At 43.0% G+C, this 17,661-nt stretch overlaps 1 protein-coding gene across 4 annotated transcripts; it reads right to left on the reverse strand.

Annotated features, from left to right (window-relative positions):
- Nucleotides 1–1,154: 1,154 nt before the first annotated feature.
- On the reverse strand, nt 1,155–14,830 carry uba6 (ubiquitin like modifier activating enzyme 6). Of its 4 annotated transcripts, XM_042102714.1 has the most exons (33): nt 14,744–14,830; nt 13,759–13,841; nt 13,538–13,632; nt 13,321–13,349; nt 13,108–13,202; nt 12,351–12,462; nt 11,968–12,048; nt 11,751–11,873; nt 11,033–11,156; nt 10,142–10,245; nt 9,980–10,042; nt 9,798–9,874; nt 8,463–8,529; nt 8,218–8,361; nt 8,044–8,111; nt 7,825–7,903; nt 7,274–7,354; nt 6,889–7,148; nt 6,691–6,796; nt 6,396–6,485; nt 6,009–6,089; nt 5,756–5,884; nt 5,040–5,091; nt 4,869–4,932; nt 4,505–4,574; nt 4,344–4,415; nt 4,103–4,226; nt 3,326–3,519; nt 3,099–3,226; nt 2,666–2,753; nt 2,313–2,407; nt 1,958–2,109; nt 1,155–1,925 (listed from the first exon to the last, which is right to left on the reverse strand). In XM_042102714.1, exons 2-32 carry the CDS (start codon nt 13,797–13,799, stop codon nt 1,977–1,979), a joined length of 3,069 nt encoding a protein of 1,022 aa, XP_041958648.1. In that variant the 5' UTR covers nt 13,800–13,841; nt 14,744–14,830; the 3' UTR covers nt 1,155–1,925; nt 1,958–1,976. The 4 variants fall into 4 exon arrangements, with proteins under 4 accessions (XP_041958648.1, XP_041958629.1, XP_041958642.1 ...); XM_042102695.1 differs by having other exon boundaries at nt 1,155–2,109; XM_042102708.1 differs by lacking the exon at nt 14,744–14,830 and adding an exon at nt 14,624–14,674 and having other exon boundaries at nt 1,155–2,109.
- Nucleotides 14,831–17,661: the final 2,831 nt, after the last annotated feature.

Genomic DNA, 17,661 nt, shown 5'->3' on the forward strand with positions numbered 1-17,661 from the left:
CAAAATGAACAGATTCCCTTGTCAGTTCAACTCATATTTAATAATCAGATTATAACATTACATTGGAGGAAGCGTGAGAAAAGGCATGTGTGACGTGAGGTCACGTGAGATCTCACGGTCAATTCATGAGACTTGAGTTTAGAGCCCTGCATATTCTTTGATTTAGTGCCCAGATGAGTTCCAATATGCAGATGCCATTACTGGTCTTATAAATCATTGCCACGTGAACTAGCTCAAGTGGAGAGGCAGCTGGCTCAGCCCGTTCCTCTTTGTGCTTCTCAAATATTTCAATTTCTTCCTCTTACTCCTGTGTGCAACCTAAATACAGTGAGTGATACTGGGAAGTCACTGAAATGGAGGGTGTTACAGATGGGATGGCACAAAGCTGTTTGCTGAGAAATGTTCGGTCAGAGTCTGCATCATCATGTGTATGGCGTCTGTTGTGACTCACCGGGGAAAGAGGGTCACTGCTCTCTGTTGCTGTGGCTGGCTCTGAGTCAGTCAAAGTAATGGTGTGAAAGAAATTGGTCCTATTCCAAGATAACACAATCTACAGTGGACGCACATTGAATGCAAATGCCTAGATATATTGACACAAAGTGGACCTGAGGAAGTGTCGCTGCAAAGCTGGTGCCTATAAATCATTTTGGACAGTTCTGCTGGTCAGTTGTCTTCCTATACATGCACACCACCACTCATGAAAAGGACAAACTGATTGTAATACAATGTTGGCACTACCTCTTCCAGTAAATGAGTGGTGCATCTTCCTCCACATCTCTCAGCCCCCAGCTGCTCAGCTGGGGGAGCATGAGTAATCCTAAAGCCATGATGCCAAGGCAGCACAGGAACAGACAGACTGGCACCTTACATATACTTGTTTTGAAAACTATCTGCAGTCACTGAATGTGAGTGTGAACTATATGATCCTGAATTTAGCATCACCATTGTCCTTGGGCACAAATATACTGTACATGCACAGTATGTGCATATTCAGTGGCACACACATATTCTCACACCATTACTACCCCACTGTGTATACACAGTTACATAGACTATTGTATGGTAGATATAAGTCATATTTATATTCTGCTGCTTTTAGAGGCAACTGTATATGCAGAAGACTTGGACATACACAGACACACACTATTCATTCCTGCACTTTAGCTCTGCTTTATTCTTTTAATCTGCTGACATCATCAGAGACAGAGATGCTTGACATCGCGCCCAGCACGTTGCTGCTGGAGAAATACGGACACACCCCTGCGAGGGACAGCTGACTGTTAAAGGGCTGAAAAAGAAAAGTCATGGGCATCGCATCGTCTGAACTTACACTTCCTTCTGTCTCCACCAGATGGCATTCTCACTTCAACCTGCACGCCCGCCCGTCACCAAGTCAGCGTGAGGAGGACACACGGTGCCATGCCGCACCTCCCCTCACCTCCGCCAAAGGCCCTCCAACACACCTGCCACATCACCACCACATCACAACAGCAGGGAGGCAGCACGGGACGGTCTGCGCCCTTCCCCAGCTGATCTTCAGGGGATGAGTCAGTGCAGTCTGTGGATCTCAGGTGGTTTGGAGAGGACGTGTCGGTCAGTGGGGGGGCCTTCTGCTGCAGGCCCCCGCCTCCCACCAGCACCCCTCCCCGGAGCCACTGGTGTGTTAACGGTGTGCACACGTTGATCTTCTGATTATCACAAACACTGGAATCAGCAGCCACTCAACTGAGCAGTTAAAGCACTAAGGTAAGGCATCAGTCCAGGCTCTCCACGCCAAATGATAATAAACCGTACAAAAAAGGGGAGACTATGTACAATTAGTGGTCAGTGATGAGAGGTTGAGTTTATCTCCACTAGTGGTCCTCAGGATGTGGGGCTGTGTGTGTGTGTGTGTGTGTGTGTGTGTGTGTGTGTGTGTGTGTGTGTGTGTGTGTGTGTGTGTGTGTGTGTGTGTGTGGGAGGGGGGGGTTCAGAGGTCAGGGGGCAGGGCTAAAGTGATAACGAACAGGAGGGCCAGGCAGATCCTCATCACCATCTGTCTCAGGGGCGAAGGACACAGTCAGGTCCACGTAACGCCGCTCAGCGGAAGGCTTGACCAGCTTCAGCATCCTGCATTGAGACAGGGGAATTCAACAGGACTCAATAATCATGTCTGAGTACGTGTCTGAGTGGGCTTGAATTAAGATTTTTAGAGGTCTCCTCAAAGTGTGTATTGTATGTTTGTGTGCTGGTATGTTTTCCACGGTTTGTTTGCACTTGTGGGCACAGTATCCATTATGTGATAATACTATGTGGGTATGAGTGATTCTTACGTGAATTTCAGTCTCTTGTTGTGGCCAGGCATCACCGGTACATACAGCATTTTGACTCCATGCACAACCATCGTCGGCTCAACTCCATACTTCTCCTGGTCAAAACATTACAGGCAGAACATGTCTTCAGGCCATCACTTGAGTCAGATTAGAGTCAATTGAGATTAACTTCAGAAACAACTGGCAGAGATGGGACAGGAGCCTCTGCCACTATTGGGAAAGCCCTGCTATCCTTAATACAAATGTACTAGCAAACAAAAAGGCCAATCCTCATTAAAGTTCATTCATATGTAGTGCCATATTTAACATGATTGCTATGATTGACAATGAAGCGAACACTGTGATTAGCTCACCTGGACTGCATTGATGAAGTCACTAAGGGTGAAGTCCTCATGACCATAAATGTTCCAGCGATCCCAGATGGAAAATGAGATATGCTCTCTGAGGACAAGAAAAGAGGAGTGTGTGAGGGACATCTGGAAGTAGCTGACGAGCAGAGGTGAACACAAGACTGAAGTTTTGGGCTGATGCTACAGATGGTCAATCCAGTAGTTTACTGATCAGTTTGCTGATGAAGTGCTCAAACTTGTAAAGTTCATATAAACTAGCAGACTTATTAAAAAGTTTGGCTCTGAGACTATTACCCAGCAAAGAATTCCTGTGGGGAAAAGGAGTCTTGTGACCAAAGAAATCAGTAAATGACAGTAACAGCAGTAAATTACATTGGCCAGTTCTATGTATGGCAAGTGTTTTATAGTGTTTGTTTCTGAATGGGTGTGCAACTACCTGATGTATGTTTTCCTGATCGGTGCTGTTTCTGTCAGCACCATGACTGGGATGGCCAGGTTAAAGAAGCAGTTTTTGAATGCCTCAAACTCATAACCTCCTGCAACCTTTATAAGTTCCAGAGCCACCTATACACACACATGAAAAGAACCACACACAAACATTAGGTGCAATTCATAAGCTCAATTTTAAAGGCTGTAGAGATTGGGAGCACAAAGTCAATTCACCAGGCCTGCGACAGCTGCAGTCGTTGTAGCAATGGCTGGGATGATTTTGCCGGCGATGCGCTTAGTGGTGAAGCGGTCGGCTGGTTCGATGGCGTACATCTGAGCCCTCAGCGCTGACGCAGCAGTCACAAAGTCCACGTGGCCATTGGAATCATCGTCTTTCTCAAAGATCAGTGGTGTCATACGCAAAGACTCTACAACAGAAACCAAACAAGCACCTTTAAATATTTGCTGCAGAGCTTCATGTTCACATACTACCTGCTAAGAAAAACTTGGTCGCCGCACACTATCTCTTAATTCTTTTATTTAATTCCAACGTTTCGGCCCTACGGGTCCTTATTTTCATCTAAGGACCTCTGAAAAATTGACCGCTGTCAATTGCAACGGATTTTCAGTCAAAAGTGAAGGCAGACAGTTGATCAGCTGTGTTTTAAAGAGCGTTTGATTCAAGTTCAGCGTGTGTTGTGAACTATTAGTTTCTCAGCAAAAGCCGCAACGAAACGGTAACAAATGCTAACATTGGGAAACATTGTAAAGAGACATATTGTGGAGTTTATTTTTTTCGTTTTGGCAAGTAGCCGTATAATAAGCGGGATAATGTATAGAACGCCGGTCATTATTGGGAAAATAAGTCCCTTCAGGGCGAAGCAAGTTCGGTTCGCCCTGTCGGGACTTACAGTGTTTTCCCAATAATGACCGGCGTTCTATACATTATCCCTTACTTGTTTTGTGTCTTTGTGTGTATGTGTGTGTGTGTGTGTGTGTAGAGTGCATTACCTGAAGTTAAAGTGTGAGAGCTGATGACCCCCTCTAGTTGGGTTATGGCCTCTCTCTCTTCTTCACTGCTGACCATCAGTTTAATTTGATCAGGTTTCTTAGCAGTCTCGTCAGTTTCTATACTCTACATAAGACAAGCGCACGGGGAGAGAAACAGTTATACAAGGAGAAGAGAAATAGTTCATCTGCAGGTTGATCTGATGTGACATCATTTGTGGTGTGCGAAGTGGTGTTGTGATACCTTATCTGCTGGGATGTACTCCGGAATCTGCACTTCAGTCAGAGCTGCTGACACTGCTTCTAATGAGACATTCTGATGCATATACACACAAACTGAATTATTTACTCATTCCAAAATGTGATCCTGCATTATGCGTATACTGGTACATGTAGTACTGGTACCTTTTTTGAGTAGGGGATGTTGTAGATTCCAGCGTAAAGTCTAGCAGTGCTCACAATAAAACTAACATGTCTGCAGGAAGAGAGGTGAATTGGTTTGAGAACTCAGGCTTAGAGAGTAAAGAGGTGTAAGACCTTGGGCCTTAGACAAGGCAAGGCTAGGAATATTTATTTGTCAGCACAAGTGAAACTGAAAATAATTCAAAGTGCTGCTGTATAATACATTATTAATGCATTAAAAATATACAAACTCCATATATAAAATATTAAACACCAGAATATAATGGCTAAGACTGTGTGCAGAGTGGCATGCTGTGGGAGGTGGTTAGGAGCTCAGTGAGCAGGGCTGAATGAAGGGTGGACTCACAGTGGATCACTGAGATCAAACTCTATAGGACAGGGAGGACGCTTGGGCGACTGCCAGAAGAGAGCTGCAAAAGAGAAGCACGTAGTTCTCTTCAGCCCACAGACTCACACTCATGGAAACACCGGTCAGATAATCCAGTGGTTTTATACAAGTATGTTAAAGTGAACTTACATCCATCTTTTAATCGCGTGTCTAGGGGAAATGAGTGAAGAAGCTGCAAAGCCTAAGACGCAGACACAGTAATAAACACAAAAACTGAACAGATCCTATATTGATGCATATGGACCAACATTCAACAACACAACACGTGTTACACTGAAAGAGCTACTCGCTTGCCTAACGTCACTTCTGAATTCCACAAAAAGAACATGGAAATGGACTTAAAGGTTGTATCAGTGATTTCAGGCCCAAAAAAGGCCTAAACATAAATGATCACATTCATCTTATCTTTCCTAACGATCCGCTAGCTGCCTGGCCCATAAGCAGGCAGTCAAAAAAACGCGTCTCTGTAGGCAGCTGACCATCAGTTTAATTTGATCCGAGATCTGTACACAAAAACAATAGCTACCAACAGGGGTTGGCAACCACTCAAAAGCAAAATAAAGTGTTTCAACCAATAACCGACGAGATGCGCATTTAGGAGAGTTTCAATTGCACGGGAGGGAGGGGGAGGGAGTAGCAAGCTAGCTCTCTGTTTTGGTTGAACATCAACAGAAGTGACGTATCCCCGCTATCGCCGATACAACCTTTAATGACACTGTTTATGAATGGTCCTATTAAATCCCAATCTTATGCTTAGTTGGTGTTAACAATTAACCTATAGTAATGGTTAGCTGCCTTAAAGAGTAGTTATGGTAAAGGCAAGTGGGTTTCCATGGCTACAATACCTTCCTCTTGAAGTACTTGTCAAATTTAAGGCGTGCAAGTGATACACAATGCTCCCAGTGCAGCGGCCGCCGACTCAAGAGCTTCACCACCTGAAATGAGCCCTCCAGACTCTCCCCTGATTTCATCCGCTGTTCACATAAAATGAAAACACACAAATTAAAAAACACACACACACACACACACACACAAATAAAATAAAAATGGATAATAAAAACTCAAGGACCACCCCTAGTGTTCCGTAGTCTCTCCTACCTGGAGCACGTCCTCTACTGATGAGTAGTTCTGCCAGAACATGCTGAACATGGAGGGCTTGTGGGAGAAGGAGCTCTCAAACTACAGGACACAGACACAAGGGCAGCAGGAAAGAGTCACCAATTTCATCCAAAGAATTGATGTGGCGGAGAAAGGACAATGAAAACATACATTGTGTCTGAAGTGTGCATCTTACTGACCCTTACTGATCTTACTGTGTGCATCTTACTGACCCTTACTGATCTTACTGTGTGCATCTTACTGACCCTTACTGATCTTACTGTGTGCATCTTACTGACCCTTACTGATCTTACTGTGTGCATCTTACTGACCCTTACTGATCTTACTGTGTGCATCTTACTGTGTATGAATGCCTAGCACACTGACCTTGTCTCTTGCCCACTGAATAGTGTGCTCTATGACAGCAGGAAAAGACTTCAATGTGCAAAATGGAATCTCCTCTTCTGGTGGGTCTCTCTGAATAAAAACAGAATGCAACCACATTAGTCATATGAATAAATATAAACTTTTACTTTGCCAATTTAAATGTTTAACTTCTCTGTTGCTTCCTTTGGACTCCTTTACTCAGACAAACAGACACACACACACACACTTTCTCTCTCTCTCTCTCTCTCTCTCTCTCTCTCTCTCTCTCTCGTGATGTGTGTTTAATATGACTCACATGGCTGTTGTAGGATTCAGTCAGGTTAGGAACAATAATTTCTGTGTGTCCTTTCGTTCCCATGGTACCAGAGTCTAGCATAGCTTTCTGATTGGACACACAGCGACTGCAATATCACAAGGAAAGAGGCATGAGGCAGATAAATAACATTTACTTATACACAAGTTGGTCTTGATTTTTGACATTCCCATTCTTTACCTGTCCACATATCGACGGGCCTCCACATTATCCAAAGCGGTGATGACCGTGTGCAGTTTGGAGAAGAAGGTGTCGCTGTAGAGATCTTCCGTGGCCGGGTACACCTTGTTCAGGTGAGCATCCACACTGAGCTCAGGATTGATGGTAAGCGTTGCCATGGCAGCCATGGTGCTCTTGGGTTTCTGGATGTGGTGTGGTCGAAAGAGGAACTGTCTGTTGAGGTTGGACTTTTCAATCAGGTCAGGATCAGTTATACACACCTGCGAGGAAAACACATACACACACACAATTGTTTAATTCAGAATGGGGACCGTTATGAAAAAAGTATTTCAATGACACCACTGACTTGGTGTCACATGGTGGCTCCATAAGTTTTGGTTCCTACCTCTCCTGAATATTTGGCTAAACCAACTCCAAGCAATGCCAGGTTCTTCAGCATCTCACAGCCAATGGCACCACAACCCACCTGCAGAACACACACACACGCACGCACACACACACGCACACACAGACCGAATAGTCAACTAGATGGACAGAGGGCCGTAGCGGTGTAAAGGAAAACATATTCGTGCCTAACCATTTAGGTACAGAATATACTGCATGCAATCTTGAACAGTAATCAACAGTAGGCTTTTTTGTGCGGACCACGTTTCAAATTTGAGTTCCCACACAAACATATTAAGTGGTGGACAGATCAGTTTAGTCAATTAACGGCAAAAAACATTTGACAGCTTTTCAAAATACTATTACCGTTGGCATTAGCAATATTATCGGGGAATTTTAGGCTAGCAGAACCTACAGGCTTACTGTACCGACAAGGAACCGAACCGTGACTTCAAAACTGAGGTACACACTTAACAGTGATTTTTGTGTACCTTCACACCCCTAGAGGGCAGTATGTGGGGCAGCACAGTAACTCATCCGAATGCCTCTCACCATGAAGAGCCTTTGCTTGTGCAGCTCCTGACAGAGAGACTCTCCCACACACGTCCTTAGAGCGTCATATCGGTCACCCCTGCACAAACAAACACAGAGCACACAACATGATGTTTCACTTGGACATGTTTAAGTCTCTTCATTCTAATACGATCAGGTGTAGACGATCATGTGTAGACAATCAGGTGTAGACAATCAAAAGCCACAATTAAAAGTTACCTGGGCATAAACTCCTCCACAGGCAGAGACTGCAATGGTCGTACCACTTCTATGGCATCAAGGTAGAACTGTATACACAGGCACACAGGAAGACACGAGGAACAGGCATAAGGATGGATTTGGCCGGTCATCACACATTGCTTGGCAGCGGTAACACGTGGGACTGAGGCTTACCCATTGCTGGAGTGGGGTGAATTTCCCCGTGAGAGCCTTGAGAACCTCCTGACTGGCGAAGCCTCCCACTGCTGCAGCGAGAGGAGCCAGACAGCCCCGTGCACACCGAGACACACACCGCACCAAGTCCTGGTTCACACACACCTGCCCAGACACACAGATGAGTGTGTGTGAGTGTGTGTGTATGTGTGTGTGAGAGAGATGTATAGGTGTTTGATTGCACATGTCTGTGTGTCAGCACTCACCCTGTGTGTGAGAGTCTCGTTGACCTCCTCTGTGAGCCTGAGTAAAACCTCAGCATCCTGACAACACCTGGGAGAGGGACACATAGAGGGTTATGCAACCCAAACCAATCAAACCAACCCAAACCAAAGGTACACTCTTTCATCAAGAACACTGCAGTGACACTGCAACAGAGCTTTCCAAACGTTTTCCAAATGAAGACGAAAGTCATGAACACATCAAATCGTTAGTAAAACAAAAGAAAAGATATCCGCACACTGTTTCTAAAGCGCCCAGTTTACAGTGTGCAGATATCTCTTCTTTTGTTTTACTCAGTATTTCTAGTATCCAGCACCTGTATAATCAGTATAGATGTGCCTACACCTCTACACTTCAGCACATCAAATCATTACCCCTTAATGTTGTACCGTCACACCGGTGTGACAGGAATGTTGGACAAGGAACGTTCTAAAGAATATCTGGGTTCAATGAATTCAACATAGAATTTTAGAATCATGAATTGTTGTAGAACAGAATCTTATGTTAGAATGTTCAAAAACCCATACCTTTAAATATACTCATGTGAGACTAATATAAAAACGACGTTCCCCGCTAGTTTGATAACGGTATCTCACAGCAGTGATGCACGTGCGGTAAAGCAAGTGGTAAGATTTGATCAAAAGCACTAAGTGGGCAAAGCCAAGCTGAAGTTAATTAGTAAAAGGTTTGGTTAAAGCCGACCAATGTTAGCAAAAATACATGAATGAACTGGCAACACCACATGTTTTTGACCAGGTACAAAATCAGTCTTATGTGCCTTCAACAGTCTGATGTCTGAGGCCCAAACTGTTGGTGATATATGGGCAAGGGACAATATCTGATCCTAATGCAGAAGCAGCAGTGAGCAGTATAGTACATAATACAACTGGTCAATGGGAGGTTATGAAGTCTCTTTCTGGATTCTGTGCGGTATGAAAAGAGCATCTTCTGGCATCTTCCGGCATCTTCCGGCATCTTCTGGTCACTCCTTTTCATTTGCACTCTTCTTCCTCTCAGCCACATGGGGTTTGGGTCTATTCTCTATTTGCTAGTGCTGCACCTCACTGGCAAGCTGCTTTGGATAAAGATGTCTGCCAAAGGACTACAGAGGAAATGATCATCTGGTGAATGAAGTAAATGAGAGAGAAAAGACAGCTGGTGGGGGGAAAGAGGCAGGGAGGGGGAGAGAGAGAGAGAGAAGAGAAGACAGAGAGAGAGAGAGAGAGAAGAGAAGACAGAGAGAGAGAGAGAGAGAGAGAAGAGAAGACAGAGAGAGAGAGAGAGAGAAGAGAAGAGAAGAGAAGAGAAGAGAGAGTTACCCGATGTTAGGCAGACGTCTGTGCTGCTCCTGGAAGGCGTCGAGAGCCAACATGGCGATATGGATGTGGATTGGGGCCTGCGGGGGAGAGGAGAGCAGAGCAGTGGGACAAGTTTACACTGGCGGCTCAGACCAGATCCCGCGGCACAGGGGGGCGGGGTACGGCACAGCGCACACACTTACGTCTGCTTTACTGAAGTCTGCTGTCAACACCTGGGGCTCACACAACTGCCTCTCCATGGTCTCCTACACAGCACAGACGAGAGGGAAAATGGAGGGGTCAGTCTGACACTGCCGAGTGTCTGTACGAGGAGGGATTATTTCATGTTTGTGTATTTCTCTTACAAAGCGGAAGGTCTGAGGTGTTTTGACCAGGCGACACATTCCTCCGTCAGTGTAAGGAGGTAGGGAAGACGTATCTTCAATTGAAAAACTGTGTGGGGACAATACTGCAAGAAAACACACACACACACACACACACACACACACACACACTACTGTAAGTTCTACTGTCGTCCATACAAGAGCATCTGTCCTAGGTATTACAGTCTATCTATACATTTTAGACAAAGTCACTTACTGATTAAACACACTCATTGTCTCAACCACCATGTGCTTTTGGGGATCAAATGTAAGCTATGCATCAATGCATTTTCAGAACATAGTGATATGTGATATTAAATCAAATCTCTTATCGGATCTTATCCTATCTACGGATTTTATTTGGACCAGATAGGGCTAACATGATTTTAACAAGATTTCACCCAAGAGGTGTCTTTTGTCAAACATGAGGTTTGAGGTTTCATAATGTAACATTGAATGGGTTCAACATTACATATAACAGTATGTGTGATATGATGCCTAACCATTTTTGGGCAGCCGTGGCCTACTGGTTAGCGCTTCGGACTTGAAACCGGAGGGTTGCCGGTTCGAACCCCGACCAGTAGGCACGGCTGAAGTGCCCTCCTAACCCCTCACTGCTCCCCGAGCACCGCTGTTGTTGCAGACAGCTCACTGCGCCGGGTTTAGTGTGTGCTTCACCTCACTGTGTGTTGAGTGTGTTTCACTAATTCACGGATTGGGATGCAGGGATCAAAAGAGTATATATACTTATATTTTGGGGGAAAAAAAATAATAATAAAAAGAATCTATTGTCAACTGGGAAACCCAACATAAAGTTGATTGAGTGGTGAAATTTGACCAGAAATGCAGCATACTGCCAGGGAGTTTGTCTACCTGTGACCTTGTGGTGCGTGTTGTTGAGAGTATCCATGCCGTTGATTTCTTTAAAGACAACAGTCTGCCCCGTCTGTAGCCCATGGCTCCGCCCCTCCATACAGGTCACAACCCCTGGGTTAGCCTTTGACAGGACCAGGAATACATGTCAATATGTGTTTCCATATCAAAGCAAATTTACCTCGCGTCTCACACTTTATGTAATGCTTGTGTTTGCAAAATTCCTGACAGCTCCTGATCGCTAAACTTTTGTTTTCATTTCCTGTTGATTAGCAGTTGATGTAGAAGCACAATAACTAATTTGACTTCAGCGGTTACAAATCCTGCTGAGCGAGAGAGATAGAGAGAAGCACCTCAAAGTGGTTCTGTGCGCGTGTCTCTTTGCATGGTAGTCCGTCAGTAGTCCTGCATTCACGCCGCTCCATTATTAGATTAACGTTATATCAGACAGTGCGGGAATTTCTCGCATTATGATGGCTAGATTTGTGGAACTTGAATAACTTATGCACAATACCCGCAATCCCACGCTGAAATTTAGGCCCTGCATTTTATTCTGTGCAGCCAGAAGGCTAACAGGGGCAGGGGAAAGGGAGAATAGGCCCATTTGAGTTTGCTCCAGCAAAACAGAACAAATGTAAAAACAGCCACTATCAAAGACTCATCTCATCATCAAGTGCATTCTGTGGAAACTGTTGGTGTGTGGGTTTGCCTTTGCTACCTGAGTGATATTTTGTATGAACATTTCCTTTGGCTCCTCCCCTGTAGCGTCGGAGACCTCAAACTCCTCCCCAAAGTCACAGAAGACACGCGCACACACACCCAGCACCTCACAGCCAATAAACTGTTGGGACAACCACAACATTCTCATTGCCATAAACAACACACATTTCAAAAATGACTGAGTAGAAAGGAACACGAGAGATATCAGGACATACTGTGATTGGTGGCTGCTGGGAGTGGCAGAATTCATCCACTCTCTTTTGTAGATTCAACCGAGCATCTGTCAACACCACACACTACACAAACAGACACAGACATCACATAATTACATTACATTACATTTGGCTGACGCATTTTTAGCCAAAGCGACTTACATATGTAAACTATATTACAAGGGACTACATTGTCCCCGGAGCAACTTGGGGTTAAGTGCTTTGCTCAAGGGCACAACGGTGGAAGCTGGGAATTGAACCGACAACTTTCAGGCTACTGCACGCTAGCCCAGCTCCTTAACCGCTACACTACCACCGCCCCATAATGAAGACACAGTTCAACAAAATTCATGTTATGAGTGGCATGAGTGAGGTGATCCACACACCTGGTAGCCCCTGAGGAAGCTCAGGTCAGTACTGTCCTCTAGAGGACAGGTGGACACGCCCACCTGCACATATGGGTTCAGCTCAGCAACACGAGGATAGATGACCTCGACTCTGCCAGACAGAAAACAGGCATAAACAGGCATATGTGACTGTATACTGCACAGGAGCGACGCATGGGTCACCCACCATCAATCCACATTTGGGACATGAGCGTGTATATGTGTGAAGGTGTGCACTGTAGTCCCTACTATACTTGCCCAGGGACTACAGGTGCAAATTAGCAATTGCTGCTACAACCTGGCCCAAGACATATTTTCCTGGATCCCAGGATAAATGTTATTTTGTGCATTGTCCCTGCTTCAAATAAATAGATTTCCACTCCATTTCTCCATTCCACTGTGTGTGCGTGCGCTGGCGTCCTAAGGCTCCTAAGGTGGTGTCTGATTAAAGTGCGTTGTGGTAGTGACCTTTAAAAGCCCACTGTTTCTGGCTATGCAGGTTCTAAACAGTACTGCTGTTCTCTTTCACATGCCACTGTCTATATCCACATATATATATTTTTAAAAGAATCAATCTGTAGATTGTCTGGCTTTTGACATCTGTCTCCCTGACCTTAGAAATGAGCGTGGCAGTGTGTGTATACACGTATGCATTTCTCTACTTTTTTCTCTGATTTTCTAAACAGGGCATCAATGGCTAATCATATCTGTTTATGTGTGTGTGGACATGCATGTATGTGTGTGTGTCCTTGTCTACCTGCTTCTCTGATTGTGAACATCTTCCTCTCGAATGAAGAAATTGGTGCCCAGATCCCATGTCTCACACACTTTTGTGTCATGAAGTGTTACAGTCTACTTGCACCAAACAAACATACAAACACTCGTATTACTTATTGCAACTGTCTTCAAGCTTCTTATCCACTTGAGAAGATACTTTATCACACACACCAATTCGGCAAGCTTGCCTCACCTTAATTCCAGCCAGCACTATGTTCTTTGCTGTAAAATACAAAGCAAGTCATCATATCACATCAAAATTCATCTGGGGTCTGCTTTGCTTTCTTTGAAAAAATGAATGAGAAACTTCACACATAAAACAACACTGGATTTCAACAACATGTTGAATGTGCAAACACACACACATACACACACACACACAGCTCAAGATAAAAGAGGGAGTAACCTACCTATCTCCACTCCTACAGCGCCGAGTCCACTCAGGAACACTGAGGACTGAGCCATCTGTAGCATGGCGCGGTCTCCAAGAACATAACGCTGCCGACTGTCAGGGAGACACAAAGATGGAGAGGGATGAAAATAGCAGTTATTTTGAAAGGTTACAGGGAGTCACTTCCTATTTCAACCAGTCAATCAACTCTCAAAATGAATACAGGAAGGAAGTTTTCACCTGTATAACGAATCATCAATCTCCATTGAGTCTGTAGCCATGTTGAAAGGGGATGGGGGGATATCAGGGTGGTACTGGAGGGTCTTGAAATCAAAAGTACAACAGTATGTCAGTGATAACATCGGCCCATATTGTAACAGTAACCAATAACAGTTACAGTTCTTTACCAACAGCCAAGACAAGACATTGTCCTGTATCACCAAGGGGGATTCATGACGGACGGACAATCAACAATTATGTAACATAACAAGAAAAAACAAAACTATCAAGACCTTTCAGATTCTGATTCGGTTGTTGCTAAACTAACCTCACACAATTCCCTATCATTCGGTTAGCTATTAACATCAAGTTATCAATGAACAACATTCAAGGATGTAAAGACAACCTTAAGCTGACTGACTCCTTGGTTGCGGTCTGTTACAAGACAGCTTCATCCATTCGACAAGTCCTGAATATACATGGTTCTAATTCATGCCCATTATAATCACTGAAATGACTAACATTTGGTTTTACTGTACTGTTGGTCATTTATGAATTTTACATGGTGCATCTTAGCATGCTAAGTTTAACATTAGCTGAATGTTCACAGTTGACTGCATAGTGTACCTACTTGTGCCATTAGATAGTTACATTAAAGCTTAATCTTCCATCAATAATAAGATCGTGATAATAACAGTTTAAGGTGAAAATCTTAACAATCAAAGACTCCTGCTGTCAAACATATGCACTTCTACTTCTTTCCATACTGCTTACTCATAGCTAGCTAACGTTAGCTAGATCTCCTGGCAGTCCTCCCGTTAGCAATCTTTTACAGAGCAATATGTAACGTTAAGAAAATAAAAACAATAATACTGTTAACACCTACGACGCTAATCAGAAGAAGAGGTTTTAAGTCCGTGTGTGAAATGACTGTATTATCTGTGGTAGACGTTTAAAAACAAACAGATAAAAGTCTACACACATAAGATTTCAGTGGGTTGAATACCTGTCAGTGTACAAGTAGCTCCATACGCGATAGCAGGCAGCAGTAAATGAATGGCTGTGAATGGCTGAGAGGACTGACTACTTCCGGGTTATCGTTTTAGTGCATGACATCACATATTTGCATATGACAGCATTTGTCTGGCAAAAGTTAAAGGCACCCTTAACCCATTTAAGCCCAAATTTTTACTTGAATTTTTTCCAGACATGCAAATATGCAAATCATGTGTTATTAGCAACCCTTTGAAGTAATCAATAATTATTTTTTTTTAAAAATGTAGAAAAGCAGATGAAAAAGTGAGTTTTATTATATGGGATAATATGCGTATACTCAATTAAAGGTTGCTTAAATTGCTTTTTTGTTAAAATAAAGGTATTCTGACAGGACTTTTCAAACTGATATGAACACTGAGACCAATGGCAATAATAAATATGAAAAATATGTAAACATTGTTTATTTACCAGGAGCTTCGGCTCGTTAAAATAGAACCCTGAATGTGTATGTCTGTGTGTGCGTGTGTGTCTGCATGTAGTTGTGAGTGTTAGTGTATATGGTCTGTGTGTGTGTATCTGCATGGGGTGTGAGAGTTAGTGTGCATATTGTGTGGATATATATATATATATATATATATATATATATACGCACACACAGACACACACACACACAATATGCACATTTATGCACATACATACATATTTATATATATATATATATATATATATATATATATATATATATATATATATACGCACACACACACAGACCATATACACTAACGCACAGACATACACATTCAGGGTTCTATTTTAATGAGCCGAAGCTCCTGGTAAATAAACAACACACAGACACAAACACACACACAGACATACACACTCACACACACACAAATACACACACACACACACACACACACACAGATATACACTCACACACACAGATATACACACTCAGACACAGACAAAGACACACACATATATATATATATATATATATATATATATATATATATATATATATATATATATATATATATATATATGTGTGTGTGTGTGTGTGTGTGTGTGTGTATCTGCAGGTGGGTGTGTGAGAGCAGCAGGCAAAGTGCATGTCGCGTGCAATGTGAAGTCCCCTTAAATGTGTATGTCTGTGTGTGTGTGTATATTTGTGTGTGTGTGAGTGTGTATGTGAGTGTGTGTGTGTGTGTGTGTGTGTGTGTATCTGCAGGTGGGTGTGTGAGAGCAGCAGGCAAAGTGCATGTCGCGTGCAATGTGAAGTCCCCTTAAATGTGTATGTCTGTGTGTGTGTGTATATTTGTGTGTGTGTGAGTGTGTATGTGAGTGTGTGTGTGTATGTCTGTGTGTGTGAATATGTGTATGTGTGTGTGTATATCTGTGTGTGTGTGTATTTGTGTGTGTGTGAGTGTGTATGTCTGTGTGTGTGTTTGTGTCTGTGTGTGTGTGAGTGTGTATATCCGTGTATATCTGTGTGTGTGTATGTGTGTATTTGTGTGTGTATGTGTGTGCGTGTGTGTGAATATGTGTGTGTGTATGTCTGTGAGTGTGTGTTGGTGTGTGTGTGAATATTTGTATGTGTGTGTGTGTGTGTGTGTGAGTGTGTATAGCTGTGTGTATGTGTGTGAGTATGTGTGTGTGTATGTCTCTGTATGTGTGTATGTATGAGTATGTGTGTGTGTTTGTAGGTGTAGAAGTATGTGTGCATCTAGACACAACATTCTATCCCACCGGTCACTATTGTGACCGTTAACATGTTTACTCATTCTGCAAACACACCAAAGACATTTGAATAATTATAAATGTATATATCATAACTAGACACCTTAAAGACCATGTGTACAAAAAATATTTGTCCTATGTTTATTTTAACATACTTTAAAAACCTTTTATTTGGGAGCTGTGAGGCCGTCATCCTCTTCTCAAGGGGCAACCAGGAAGTAAACAGCTCTGGTCATGTGACAATTTACTCAAAACATTTGACACTGCACACATTTCATTGAAACACTCTATTGTTTCAATATTTACTGAAAGAGTATTGGGATATTCCCCAGTTACAGTTTTAGAGGCTTATAAATAAAAAAAAATTTTTTCGGTCACAATTGTGAAATGGGTTAATAGTTTTTTTTACGTTTCCAAAATCATTTTGATGGCACATTGATGGCTCCAACAATCCGGGTACTTACTTACTTTTTTTTGACACATCCGGGCATTTTTAGGTGAAACTACCCGGAAATATTTGAATAGGAGTCTATGAGAATTTCAGTGCATTACATTTTTGAATCTTACCTAAGTGTTATTTATAGCTATTTATACCGATCTAATGCTATGGCCAGCCAGCAGACGAGTTATACAAACTCTCTTCCAAGTCCTGACCGGTGTCGCTATTTTATAGCGCATTTAACATGCAGAGTGCAACCACGATAGTGTAGCATCGTATAAGACAGGGGTTACCAAACTTTTCCACGACAAGGCCCCCCAAATACCACTAGGTTCTGGACAAGGACCCCCTTGATGTGTTATTAAACCCATCGACAATACTACGGCAAATGTAAAAATACATTAAGCTAATCCTAATTATTATTTTAGGCACAAGCACTTCTCGATGGAGCATAGTGTGTAAAAATTGTATTTGGGGCTTTCTGCTATATGAGAGCTATCACTCTACTATTATTCCCAGTCATTATCATGGGAAATATAATGTTCAGATATGCGTCACATTATTATGATGGAATTGTATAACAACCCTCATAGTAATAAGTATATTTTACATTTTTCAGATGTATTTATTTGTTGCTTTTATTTTTCCTTCCAACTTGCTGAGGCCCCCCTGGCACCCCCTCGCGGCCCCCGGCCCCCACTTTGAAAACCACTGGTATAAGAGAACGGCTTTGTTTATCATTACCATGG

Source organism: Alosa sapidissima, chromosome 1 (genome assembly GCF_018492685.1).
Source record: "Alosa sapidissima isolate fAloSap1 chromosome 1, fAloSap1.pri, whole genome shotgun sequence".
NCBI classification, from domain to species: domain Eukaryota; kingdom Metazoa; phylum Chordata; class Actinopteri; order Clupeiformes; family Clupeidae; genus Alosa; species Alosa sapidissima.

Bases quoted from the DNA above. Each gene is read 5' to 3' on its own strand.
- uba6 (XM_042102714.1), bottom strand. From the start codon at position 13,799: ATGGCTACAGACTCAATGGAGATTGATGATTCGTTATACAG. The intron at 11,874-11,967 runs GTATGTCCTGAT...TTGTCCCAACAG, and splicing joins CCCAGCAGCCACCAATCACA to TTTATTGGCTGTGAGGTGCT. The intron at 6,090-6,395 runs GTCAGTGTGCTA...TGTGTCCTGTAG, and splicing joins TTCAGTGGGCAAGAGACAAG to TTTGAGAGCTCCTTCTCCCA.